Consider the following 13,752-nt stretch of genomic DNA (forward strand, 5'->3'; position numbering starts at 1 on the left):
CACATATGATACATGAATTAGTGACTATATTTTGATTTTAGAGAGACCTTAAAGGTCATTTAGCCTATTTAATCCTCTGTTTAGTGTTCAAAATCCTTTGTAACCTAGGTCTGGCCACCCTACCCCCACCTCCACCCCTCCACACAGATACCTTTCTAGTCTTCTTGCACCTTTTCCCCTGCCATGTACTCTGATCCAGTGACACCAGCTTCCTGGCTGTTTCATGAACTGAACTCTCTAGCTCCACGAAGTCTCTCTGTATGTCCCCCCTGTGCCTGGATATTCTCCCTCCTCATCTCTGCCTCCTGGCTTCCCTGGCTTCCTTCAGGTCCCCAACTAAAATTTCATTTTCCCCAGGAAACCTTTCCTAACCCCTCTTAATTCTAGGGACTTTCCTTGCATTTATTTCCTATTTATCCTGTGTATAGCTAATTTGTATACATTTGTTTGCTTGTTGTCTCTTCCATTAGATTGTGATCTCCTTGAGGCCAGGGACTGCTTTTTGCTTCTTTCTGTATCCATAGCACTTAGTGCCTGGAACATGGTAGGTACTTAATAAATATTGACTGATGAAACCTCATATTTTACACATATAGAAACTGAGGCCAAGGGAATGTGAAAGAAATTATCATTAATAACTAATATCTTGGGGAGATTAGGAGACTCTCCCCTTCCAAATTGTTGATTTTAGAAAAGTTCAGTCTTTTGAAGGACATTGCTGATAATGAGATTGCATTACCTGTCCTAATCTTGGTCAGATCCCACCCAACCTTACCAGGAATTTCATCCAGGGTGAGGAAGCCCAAGGCTGGGAGTGGTCTGAGATAATTTCTCTGTCCAAGGATGCCATGATGTCACTTGCAGCCCCTCATTGAAAACCTATTCTTTGAAGGGTATGTAAACTATGAGCCTCACTGCCATAAGTGTCTTTGGTCTAAGAGGGACAGCCAAATGACCATTCTTTTATTAATAACTTGCTAGCCTTATTAATAAAATGATTAAATTACCCAGAAACTATGTATCTTGAACCTTTTTAACCATCACAGATGATTTGCTCAGTCACACAGGTAGTACTTACACAGGTAGTAAGTAGCAGAGTCAGAATTTAAACCCTTGAAATTTGTCATTCTTTACACTTCATATTATCTTTCCTGATGGAATGTAAGTTTCTTAAGAGTGGAGAATTTTTCAGTTTTGTGGTTGATTCATTTTCTTTCTAAGAAGCCTCCTAATTTAATGGCAAATAATTGTGAGTACTTACATAGTACTTTTATTTCATCTTTTCAGAAGTATTTCTTATAGTTTAGAATACCTTTTGTTTGGTTAAATACAGTGTATTTATTATAGACTTAAAATGAAGTTGTATAAGGAACAATGACTGGAGTCAGAGGCCCTGGATTCAGATCTTAGCTGTACTATTTACTAATTGCATGACTTTGAGGAAGTCACTCAGCCCAATCGGGACTTGATTCCTTCATCTGTCAAATGAGTGGATTGGGCTAGATCATCTTAGAGGCCCCCTCGATGTCAAAATCCTGGGATCCTTTGACCAACTTCAACCTTAACTAAGTGGTGCCTGTTTGAAGTAGAGTATATCTGAATAGAAGGTTTTCCTGATGATTTTGACTCAGAATGGTAAGACTAATTCATTAAGGGGAAAATCTTTGAACAGCTGAGTGGTAACATTGAAAGACTAAACAATTATAAGCAGCACAGCAAGTAGTCATGACTTCAGAAGATTGATGATGAAGCATGTGTCCCACCTCTTAAGGGAGAGGTGATGGACTAAAGGAGTAGGATGAGGCATCCATTTTCAGACATGGCTAATATGCTGATTAGTTTTACTTAGCCATACTGGTGTGTTAGGAGGGAGGTTTTTGTTGTGGGGTGAGAAATCATTGGGGAGTGTCATAAAAAAGATCATCGGCAAAATAATTTTTAAAACCTCACAGCTAAATAGTGCCAAAAATAAATTACTTTGACATTAACTGGTAAGAATCTAATTTTTTTTGTGGTAGAGGGGAATGTGGTGGAGAGCATGGGACTTGAGCAGATGGGTTTGTCCCTTTAAAGCTTGGCTAGAGTAGGGCCTTCGTAGAAATGTGCACTCTAGTATTTTTACAGTGTTCTTTTATTTTTAATAAACTAGCCTTCACATAATGAAATTATATGTTCTTCTTGTTCTGTCTAGGTACAGGGAGTATTTAAGTACATCCATATATTTAGTCATTAGCCTCAACAAAACTAGGCTAGGAGGTCTGGTTTTTCTGACAGATAACTCAGTCTAAACGGTTTTATTTCCTCTTATTACAGAAATTGATCTTGAAACTAGAATATACATCTCAGGATCTCAGCTGGTATTTAGTTTTTTCTTCATACTCATATATATCAAAATAATACATTTTAATGACCAAATGGAGATCAACCGTCAGAAAAATAATTTTCACTCCTTTGTATTTTTAAAACACAGACTGGACATTTTCTTTAGTTAACTGGAGATTTCTTTGAGCACAAATTATACTTTGTTTCAGGAAGTTGCAATCAGACCAGATGATAGTTACCTTTTCCCTGATGTTGATTGGTTAATTGGAAACCATTCAGATGAGCTTACTCCATGGATACCTGTGATTGCAGCAAGGTAATATCAGGTATAATAAATGGTGATAGCATTTTGAGATCTGATTTTTGACTATTTAGACAATACTTCTATTTATTTTTAATAAAACATTTATATAATCTTTGCGTAGTCTTTTGTAAAGTGTTTTCCTTTTAACAACCTTATGAAATAGGTAGTACAAATATTGTTAAAGACACTTGCCTGTATGACTAGCATCTGAGTTGGGGTCTGAGCCCACGTCTTTTGAGTCCAAGTCCATTGTTCTTTGCACTATGCCCCTCAGTTCATCATACATTATTGACCACCTACTCTTTATAAGGCCGTATGCTTGATGCTGAGTGAGGACACCAATAAATAAACATGGTCCTTGCTCTGTTGAAATCAATCTTTTATCAGATAAAAAAATCTTGCTCTTATTTTGTGTAGTAAGGCCCTCTCACAAGGTGGGGGGGGAAATAAAGTTGACATTCAAAAGAAAAAAATGTACTTAATAAATGAATCACTTAAAAATAGTTTGAGATATCTATGTCCACAAAATCAAAACTCTGTATTAGAGATAATTTTTGATTCTGATGAAAACCCAGAAGGCAACCTGATTTGCAAAGAAATTATATAATTTAATGGTAAATAATTGGTTTCTAGGACCTTCTTTACTTAAGGGTTTATTCTTACTGATTTAGCTTTCATTATTATAGAATAAAAGCAAAATGTTAAATTAATCTCTTGTACCTACTTCGAACTTACTTGCCTATAGCTAAATATGTCAGAACTTTTAGGAACCAGCAGAAATTAAAAATGACTACAGTAAAGGGTGAAAGCGTATAGGGAGTATTTTTTTCCACCTAAGAACATGTTGACTTTAGTGTTCTCATCGAAAAAGTTAGCTACTAATTTTTAACATTTTAAAGTAAGTTATTTTGAATTACCTGTGAAAATTAGGAGAGTAAGGTGGATACCACTTATAATGATCAGCTTCACAGAAGGCATGTCAAATGCAAAACCAAATAAAATTTGCAATGCCATGCTCCAAACATTATCATGTTACTGACATGAACTATACCTGCTCAAAGCATCGTGGGGTGTGCTGTTGAGAACTGGAGGAGATACAGGGTCTGAGAAACATTTTGTGACATGGTAAAGGGAAGGTGACTGTCGAAATCTGAGAATTGCTGCAGTTCCTGCTTCCTTTTTGCCAAGTTTTTATAGCTCAAAGGAACCTTAAAGATCATCTAGTCCAGCTACCTCATTTTATGAATGAGCGCTGAGCCTAAGAGAGATGAAGTGATCTACCTGAGGTACAAGAGGTTAAAGGAACAATACTGGAATTTGAATTTAGATTTCTTGACTACAAATTTAATACTCTTTTTACTATACTATAGTGCCTCATACTTAAAAATACCTAAAAGGTACATATTCTGTTTTCCGTTCTATAGCTTCCCTGCAGAAAGCCTTTCCTGATATCTCTCCCCCCAACCCCCTGCCCATCTTCACAACCACTAATTCTTTCCTTCTGAGATTACTTTCTATCTATTCTGTATATATACTGTACAGTTGCATTTATTTAAATGTTGTCTCTCCTTTTAGAAGGTGAACTCTTCCATGTCAAGGACAGTGTTTTTGCCCCTGGCCCCAGCACTTAGCACAGTGCCTAGCATGTAGTAAGGGCTTAATAAATGCTATTGCCTAACTTACTGACAAACACACAAACAAGAACATTGTAAGAGAAAATAAAAATAAGAAGTAGGTATGTTAAAACAAGCAGAGGAATTTGACACATCTCTAACATTGAGCAGAGATGTGGCCATGCAGCTGCAACAGAGTGCAATGTGGAGGAAGAGCATTTATTTTAAGGGCCTCAAATATTCAATGGACAATAGAAAACTAATCAAGATTTTTTTTTTTATAATAAAGCAGTTGATTTGGCCAGTTCAGTGCTTAAACATCATTTTGATGATAACTTCCTGTCTTTCCATCTCTCTTTCTGTTTCATTCCTTCTAAACCAATTGTTTATCATTCCCTTGACCTCCAGTCATTCTGTCTCTCCTTGCTGCTCCAGTTTATAACCTTTGCTCAGGCATTCCTTTCCTTTCTTTAGTTTTTAATTGACCTGTTCAGCTTTAAATTGTTCTCCACCTTGAGTCCCTTGTCCCCTGCTCATCTCACTTGTATGGAATGTGTCCGCTATAGATTCATGTTATTTACTTTGTGTTGATGCTTCGCTGCTGTGTGGCAATCCTGTTATTCTTCCTTGATGGACTCTTTAGCATGCTTTCTACCATGGTTCAAGAAATTAGATAATTAATGACCTTAGAGCAGTTTTAATTGCATGGTTGGTGTAAATGGAAGGCCGATTACTAGGGGTTGAGGAGAGAGTTGGTAGTGAGGAAGTAAGGAAATATTGCATATGTGTGTGTGTACACATATGTGTGTACATTTACATATATATATATATATACACATATGCATTTATATTTGAACAAACCTATGATTGGTATGTGGAACTCATGAGGGGAGGGAACTCCTCATACTAATACATCTCAGTAATTATTTTGCAGCTTTGAGGTCTTAGAGGATTTCTGGGGAGCTAAATAGCTTGCCCATTGTAACACAGCTGGTATCTGTCAGGTGGGACTTGAACACTGGTATTACTGACTTTGAGACCTGCCTTGTCTCCACTCTGCCACAGAATCACTGATTAAATGGAATTAAATGGAATTAAATTGAGAAAAGTTGTTTTAGTTAATCTTAATGATTCAATGTTCTTGACAATATAGTGTCACTCTACTTTTTCAATTTTATTCCCAAAACTCCCCTGCATGTACTCTGTACTTTCAACATGGCATCTTTGCCTATGCCCCCTACTACTCTCTGTTTCCCCTGCCTTCTCAGGTTGTTCCATATAACTACAATGCCTTTGCCATCTTTACATTTCCACCTGTTGAATTCTTCCCCATCCTTCAAAGTCTGGGAAGTCTTCCTTGATTTCCTCATTGGTATTTATGATATTTCATAAGATAGTATTCATGATATGATAATGATATTTCCCTCCTTGGATTGCACTGTACTTTGTTACTTATTTTATTTACTTATTTTGTATTATAGTTTATAATCTATCAGTGGGAATACACATGTACTTGTCTCCCAACTACATTCAGATTGTAGTGCTTCACAAGGGCAGAGACTGTGTCTTATATAAAATTTGTGTTAAACACCTGTGTGACTTCTCAGTTTTCTAGACAACTCTTTAACACAATAGTTTGCCCAGCAGTTGTTGATCTGTATTGGTGGAGGGAGTTTCCTCACAGGGAATCCCTTATACTAGTGAAATCATAGATCTGGACAAAAACAGTTATGCTGAGCACAAAGTTGGTGTTTAATATTTATTGAATTGAAAAGATGCATAGTCTTACTGAATTTTAATTAATAGGTTTATCTGTAACTTTTGGTTTCTAAATCTCTGCTAATTACTTTTATAGGTCATCATATAGTTGCTGCTATTTTGTCCTGCCGTGCTGTTTCTTTGATTTCACTGGAAAATATAGCCGAAGACAGAGTAAGAAGACCCAGTATAGGGAATACCTTGATTTTATTAAAGAAGTGGGGTTCACCTGTGGGTTCCATGTTGAGGAAGACTGCCTTCGAATCCCGTCAACAAAAAGAGTAAGTTTCGATCCTTCTTGGCTTTAGAATTGTGTAGTAATTTAGATTGAAAGTTAAGAACTACATCAGATAATCTAAATCAGTTTGTTTTTGAAATAAATTAGTATTCATCAAAGTTAGCGATCTCATCAACTGCATCCTCAGATTGTATTCATTGACTAAGAAGTTACTCATAGACTCAGACACAGTTTGGCTTTGCCTACAGGAGTAGGGCCTCTTGATTCAGGAGCGACTATGTGGGGGTGCTGATGTCTATCCTCTTCCCAAGACCTTTAATAATTGTGAATGGAGGCTTTTGTAGGAGCCTCCACTGCTAAAACATCAGTTGCCCTGATTTGGAATTTGTGATGGTTTTACTAGGGCTGTATTAGTGATGAAGAATGATTTTATTAAAGCAAATATAATGTAATTAAGATTGCAGAGAAAATATTTCTCTATGGGAACACATTTTTCATGGAGTTTAATTGCATATGTTTGTATACAGTTAAAAGACTGATCAAAAGTTAATCTTTTTGTTCATTAAATCAGACTTAATAGGATCTTAACTCAACAGCTCGTAAGTAGCATTAAAGTGAATGCTGAGTGGCTGTACGTACAGATATACCTCACTATATACAGTAGATATATTACCACAAATTTGTAGATCAAGTTTTTTGATAAACTGAATCGTATTTGAAACTTGTGGCTCATATTTAATATGTGCTAGGGATGTTTTCCATTTAAATAAAAAAACTTTATTGAATCCTTTTGTAAGTTTGAGCATCACCTTCACTTTGCCTCTTTTGTAAATATAAGTATTCATTTAGTTTAATTACCTAAAATAGGATGTCTTCTAAAAGATTCTCTAGCTCAGGTTTACCTCCTCCTCCTTTAATTAACAAGATATTGCTATAGTTTTATTTTGTATTAACTTGTGATCTTCTAATGAAATGTAATGCTTATGTTTTATAAATTTTAAAAGTTTAGAAATGGAGGCAAGACGGACTGAGAAAAACTTTTGTGTCTTGGTAGATTTAGTAGTGTTTATTTTCACAGGGCTAATAGAATTCTGCGGACCAAGAGAGTCTCCCAGCAGGTTGATCACAAACTGTTGGCCATTGTCTGAGTTGGTAGTCACTGCTGTGCTCCTCTGTACTTATAAGTTCAGGGCGTTAGTGGCTGACTGTTCTTTGTGCCTTCTCTACCCTTCATTTTATTCATCAGGGCCACGGTGCCCTTCCCTGGCCACCACTCTCCAACTCTGTTATTTCTCAGACCAGGGGTGAGGAACAGGATTTGTTCTCTGAAGTTTGGATTCAGTCAAAGGGCCTAGAGGACCACATGTGGCCTAGAGGATGCAGGTTCCCCACCCCGTCCCAGACTCTCTGAGTTCAGAGATTATCTCTTCTTTTTTATTTGTATCACCAACATTTAACAAAGTGTTTGGCATATAATAAATGGCTTTTCATTTATTTGCTTATTTAATTGTTCATTCATTCATTCATAGACCTGTTAGGAATGGAATTGTGAGTTAAGGTAAGGAGATTTATTTCTTTTAAACGACCACATCTGAACCTAAGCACAAGTTAATGTTCTGCTTTCAGAGTGGTCACTGTAACATGGTACACTTACTTCAACAGTGCTGATAAGTGATCCATACATTTTGGAACTTCTCTTTGGGAATTTCCTTCAGAGCCTTCACCTTTTGAACATTGGTAGTGTTGGCAAAAGTTTGCTTGTTAGTGGTAGGTTTGATTTTTGAAAACAGCAAAAATTCATTACAGAATCAAAGAATTTCAGAGTGGGAAGAACTTCAGTGACTATCTAGTTCAACCTCTACCTGAGGGAATCCCCTCTCCAACTTTCCTTATAAAGTGATGAACCTAGTTTTCTTGGATTTTTTTTTTTTTACTGGCTCTGGACACTATTCTCAGAGAGTGTTCTAAACACATTTGGCAGCAGCATTGGATTAAATGCACAGCTTTTGAAGGTGACCACTTTGAAGAACAGCACTCAGTTTAGTTTATACAGTGTAACGTATGAGGACAATGGAGAGCTTAAGGTCAGCTGTGTTTGTTCACACATCAGTCTTACTGCCTCATAGCCATACCTGATTTTATTTCAACTCATTTTATTCATTCCTCAAGTATTTGTTAAGTACTTGCTATGGGCCTTGTGCTATGATAAGCCTTGGATTTACCCTCAGATTTTTATATCTTTAAGAAGGAGACCTTTATTGAAAGTTGGGCAAACAGACTTTTATGGGCTTTGTTATTAATTTAAATAAGTATGAATCCTGTGCTTATTGCATTGGTGCATAATCTTGCACACATATAGAGAAAAATAACATTCTCTCAAGGATGGTATGCACAAGGAAAGGAACCCTAGGACCAATGGCAACACACCTTGGCTCTAAGCTGGCTGTCCTACTTACTGACCTTGGGCAGGCTGCTTCATTACTCTGAGCCTCAGTTTTCCTCATCTGTAACATATGAGGCACCTGGTTATACTAGATGACCCTTAAGTTCCTTTTGTTTTTTTTTTTTAATTTAAATTTATTTATTTAACATATTTAGTTTTCAGCATTGATTTTCACAACAGTTTGAATTACGAATTTTCTCCCCATTTCTACCCTCCCCCCCACTCCAAGATGGCATATATTCTGGTTGCCCTGTTCCCCAGTCAGCCCTCCCCTCTATCACCCCCCTCCCCTCTCATCCCCTTTTCCCTTCCTTTCTTGTAGGGCAAGATAAATTTCTAGGCCCCATTGCCTGTGTATCTTATTTTTTAGTTGCATGCAAAAACTTTTTTTTTTTTGTTTTTGAACATCTGTTTTTAAAACTTTGAGTTCCAAATTCTCTACCCTCTTCCCTTCCCACCCACCCTCCCTCCCTAAGAAGTCGAGCAATTCAACCTAGGCCACATGTGTATCATTATGTATAACCCTTCCACAATACTCATGTTGTGAAAGACTAACTACATTTTATTCCTTCCCAACCCATCCCGCTTTATTGAATTTTCTCCCTTGACCCTGTCCCCTTTCCAAAGTGTTTGTTTTGATTACCTCCACCCCCATCTGCCCTCCCCTCTATCATCCCCCCCCTTTTATTTTTTTTTTTAATCTTCCTCCCTCTTCTTTCCTGTGGGGTAAGATACCCAACTGAGTATGTATGGTATTCCCTCCTGAGGCCAAATCTAATGAGAGCAAGGTTCACTCATTCCCCCCTCACCTGCCCTCTCCCCTCCTCCCACAGAACTGCTTCCTCTTGCCACCTTTATGCGAGATAATCCACCTCATTCTATCTCTCCATCTCCCTCTCTCAGTATGTTGCTCTCTCATCCGTTAATTTCATTTTATTTCTTCTAGATATCTTCCCTTCATCTTCAACTCACCCTGTGTCTGCTCTCTCTCTTTTACATATATATATATATATATATATACGCACATACACATACACACACATATATACATACATACACATACATACATATACACATAGAATATATACATACATACACATTCACTTATATATATACATAAACATATATATATGCATATTCCCTTCAGCTACCCTAATACTGAGGTCTCCTGAATCATACATGTCATCTTTCCATGTAGGAATGTCAACAAAACAGTTCAACTTTAGTAAGTCCCTTGCAGTTTCTGTTTCTTGATTACCTTTTCATGCTTCTCTTGATTCTTGTGTTTGAAAGTCAAATTTTCTATTCAGTTCTGGTCTTTTCACTGAGAAAGCTTGAAAGTCCTCTATTTTATTGAAAGTCCATATTTTGCCTTGGAGCATGATACTCAGTTTTACTGGGTAGGTGATTCTAGGTTTTAATCCTAGCTCCATTGACCTCCGGAATATCGTATTCCAAGCCCTTCGATCTCTTAATGTAGAGGCTGCCAGATCTTGGGTTATTCTGACTGGGTTTCCACAATACTCAAATTGTTTCTTTTGGCAGCTTGCAGTATTTTCTCCTTGATCTGGGAGCTCTGGAATTTGGCGACAATATTCCTGGGAGATTTCTTTTTGGGATCTACTTGAGGAGGTGATCGATGGATTCTTTCAATTTCTATTTTGCCCTGTGGCTCTAGAATATCAGGGCAGTTCTCCTTGATAATTTCTTGAAAGATGATATCTAGGCTCTTTTTTTGATCATGGCTTTCAGGTAGTCCAATAATTTTTAAATTATCTCTCCTGGATCTATTTTCCAGGTCAGTGGTTTTCCCAATGAGATATTTCACATTATCTTCCATTTTTTCATTCCTTTGGTTCTGTTTTATAATATCTTGATTTCTCATAAAATCACTAGCTTCCACTTGCTCCAATCTAATTTTGAAAGTAGTATTTTCTTCAGTGGTCTTTTGGACCTCCTTTTCCATTTGGCTAATTTTGCCTTTCAAGGCATTCTTCTCCTCATTGGCTTTTTGGAGCTCTTTTGCCATTTGAGTTAGTCTGTTTTTTAAGGTGTTGTTTTCTTCAGTGTATTTTTCAGCATTTTTTTGGGTCTCCTTTAGCAAGTCATTGACTTGTTTTTCATGGTTTTCTCGCATCCTTCTCATTTCTCTTCCCAATTTTTCCTCTACTTCTCTAACTTGCTTTTCCAAATCCTTTTTGAGCTCTTCCATGGCCTGGGACCAGTTCCTGTTTTTCTTAGAGGTTTCTGTTGTAGGCTCTTTGACTTTATTAATTTCTTCTGTCTGTATGTTTTGGTCTTCTTTGTCAGCAAAGAAAGAATTCAAAGTCTGAGACTGAATCTCGGTGCGTTTTCGCTGCCTGGCCATATTCCCAGCCAACTAACTTGACCTTTGAGTTTTTCAGCGGGGTATGACTGCTTGTAGACTAGAGAGCTCTGTGTTCCATGTTTGGGGGGGAGGTGCCAGCTCTGCCACACCAGCACTGCTCCTTCCCCAACCCCCAGCCCGGACTGGGCTTAGATCTTCAGCAGGCCGTGCACTCCTGCTCTGATCCGCCACTTAATTCCTCCCACCAGGTGGGCCTGGAGCTGGAAGTAACAACAGCTGTAGCTGCCCCACCTCCGCTGCCCCTGGGGCTGGAAGCTGAACCGAGAACTCTTTCTACTCCCGCAGCTTTTCCCACTAACCTTCTCTGCAGTCTTTGGTGTTTGTGGGTTAAGGAGTCTGGTAACTGCCGCAGCTCACTGATTCAGGGTGCTAGGGGCCCCTCCGCCCGGCTTCTGGTCTGGATGGTCCAGGCCGCCCACGCTGGACTCTGCTCCACTCCATTCCCAGCTCCCAGCTCCGTGTGGGATAGACCTCACCCAGAGACCATCCAGGCTGTCCTGGGCTGGAGCCCTGCTTCCCTCTGCTGTTCTGTGGATTCTGCCATTCTAGAATTGGTTCAGAGCCATTTTTTATAGGTTTTTGGAGGATCTCGGTACGGAGCTCACACTAGTCCCTGCTTACCAGCTGCCATCTTGGCTCTGCCCTCTAAGTTCCTTTTGAATACTAAATCCTACAGGTCTATGTTATGCCAACATAACAAAACAATTATTTTACTTTTTTGTAAATTTAGGTTTGCCTCATTGGAAAATCCAGAACATATCCAGCTACTGAAGAAGCTTTAGTGGATAAGCAGAGAACACAGTATATTGATAGTAGGCAGTCTTGTGCTCGGATTCCCCATAGTGAAGAATCTTCTTGCGCCTCTTCAGGCAGCACAATAGAAACTAATCATTGTGACCATCATATATATTTAAACTGTCTCAGTGATAAGCCTCCCAAAGGTCAGTTTCCTGAAAATGAAAAGAAGATGCCTCAGGAAGATGGAATCTGGATAAATGGATTTCAGCCTAGAGACAAAATTGAACAAGTTAGGAACTGTGCTTCTCTCCCCCGAGACTTCATTGACCACATAGTTTTGAAAGTGGCTAATTTGTTGCTGAATGGAAAGCAGCAGAACCTCAAAGAAGACCCCTGTGATGGAAGCTCAAAAACCTGGAATCGAGGAGGTAAACAATCAACCCCATTTCTAGGATATATGCTAAGATTCTTTTGATAGAAACTCATTTCTCCTATTTTTTTATTTAAGAAATTTAAAAGAAACTTATGATAACTGGGCAGAGAAGTGCTCTCTAGAAAGTTTTCCATATAGTACATGTTATTGTAACCACTGAATTATTTAAATTCAAATCTTTAACTCTTCCAGAAAAATAGTGACTCTCGACTTAGGCCACAGAATTATACAATACCAACCTATAGAGATTAAGCAAATACTGTATACAGTGTGATATAGTGGAAAAGGCTCTGAATTTAGAGTCAGGTGACCAGAGTCCTAATCCTGGCTGTCTTACTAAATTGTTACTGTGACCTTGGGCAGGTCCCATCACCTCGATGCTCTTAAGTTTCCTCATATATAAAATAAAAGCTTTGGACTAGGTCTTTTACAGAACTAATTTCTGTGCTCCTGTGACCTGACACCAACCAAAGAAATGATGATGCTCTCTGGCATGTTTGTATAGCACTAAAGGGTTTCTGCACTAAAGTGTCCACTCACATTAATGACTTCCCTGAGCACTGCTGTGAAATTTAAAAGTTCTAACATCTATAGGAAAAAAAGCTATTTTTATGATAAACTATTGTTTTATTTGTTCAACAAACACTTATGACTTAACAAACAGAATAAGTGGGAAAACTCCTAATAAAACTGAACAATAATAACAGTCTGTCCCCTTTGTGTGGCACTTTAAAGTTCTCAACGGTCTCTGCTCAAGATGTTCCTGTGAGTGTCATTATTGTGGAGAACCCAGGGTCATCTCTGTGCCTCAGTGAGGCATCAGAGAAGGAGGGAATGAGAGATGTCACCAGAATACTCTACAGATACCTCTATTTACTTTTAAAAATGTGTGTGTGTATATTTTTTGCATGTGTGTGTACATACAAACATACATATACATACATACACAATACAAAACAAACATGTACAGTGAGTAAATAATTTGATTATGGAGTATCAGTGTCATCTATACATATGCATATACATACAGATATATTAAATATATGTATCTACATATATACATATGTACAAATAAACACATAGTAAGTGCTTAATAAAAGCCTGTTGCCTCTTTGCCTACAAACACACACACATATACATACATATATATGTATATATATGTATGTATGTATGTGTGTGTGTGTGTGTGTGTGTGTGTGTGTGTATACACACACCTCATGATGTGCACATGTTTACTATGTGTCAGGCACTGTGCTAAGTTCTGGGAATACAGTAAGAAGATAGATCCTGCCCTGAAGGAGCTTAGAGGAGGGCCTCACTCCCTAATAGAGAAGAAGGGGACCTGAGTGGTGAAGGTATCTGTCAGGGTGAGAAGGTTATAGGGAAGGACTGATGTTCCAATGTGAGGAGTTTCCCAGTGTGGCAGGAAGTTCCAGGTGACATTTCAATCAAAGGCATAGTGATGCTTGCATACTTTAGCAAAATAACAAGTTAGCAGCTTACTCAGTCACAAT

General features: G+C 38.1%; 1 protein-coding gene across 2 annotated transcripts in view; it reads left to right on the forward strand.

Annotated features, from left to right (window-relative positions):
• The window catches only part of TRMT44 (tRNA methyltransferase 44 homolog), a 47,477-nt gene that overhangs the window by 19,930 nt on the left and 13,795 nt on the right, over positions 1-13,752 (forward strand). For both annotated transcript variants that reach the window (XM_036765639.1, XM_036765640.1), the window contains exons 7-9: positions 2,532-2,638; positions 6,095-6,278; positions 11,798-12,233. In XM_036765639.1, the coding sequence (XP_036621534.1) occupies positions 2,532-2,638; positions 6,095-6,278; positions 11,798-12,233 (727 nt within the window). The remainder of the gene's footprint in view (positions 1-2,531; positions 2,639-6,094; positions 6,279-11,797; positions 12,234-13,752) is intronic.

Source organism: Trichosurus vulpecula, chromosome 6, assembly GCF_011100635.1.
Source record: "Trichosurus vulpecula isolate mTriVul1 chromosome 6, mTriVul1.pri, whole genome shotgun sequence".
NCBI lineage: Eukaryota > Metazoa > Chordata > Mammalia > Diprotodontia > Phalangeridae > Trichosurus > Trichosurus vulpecula.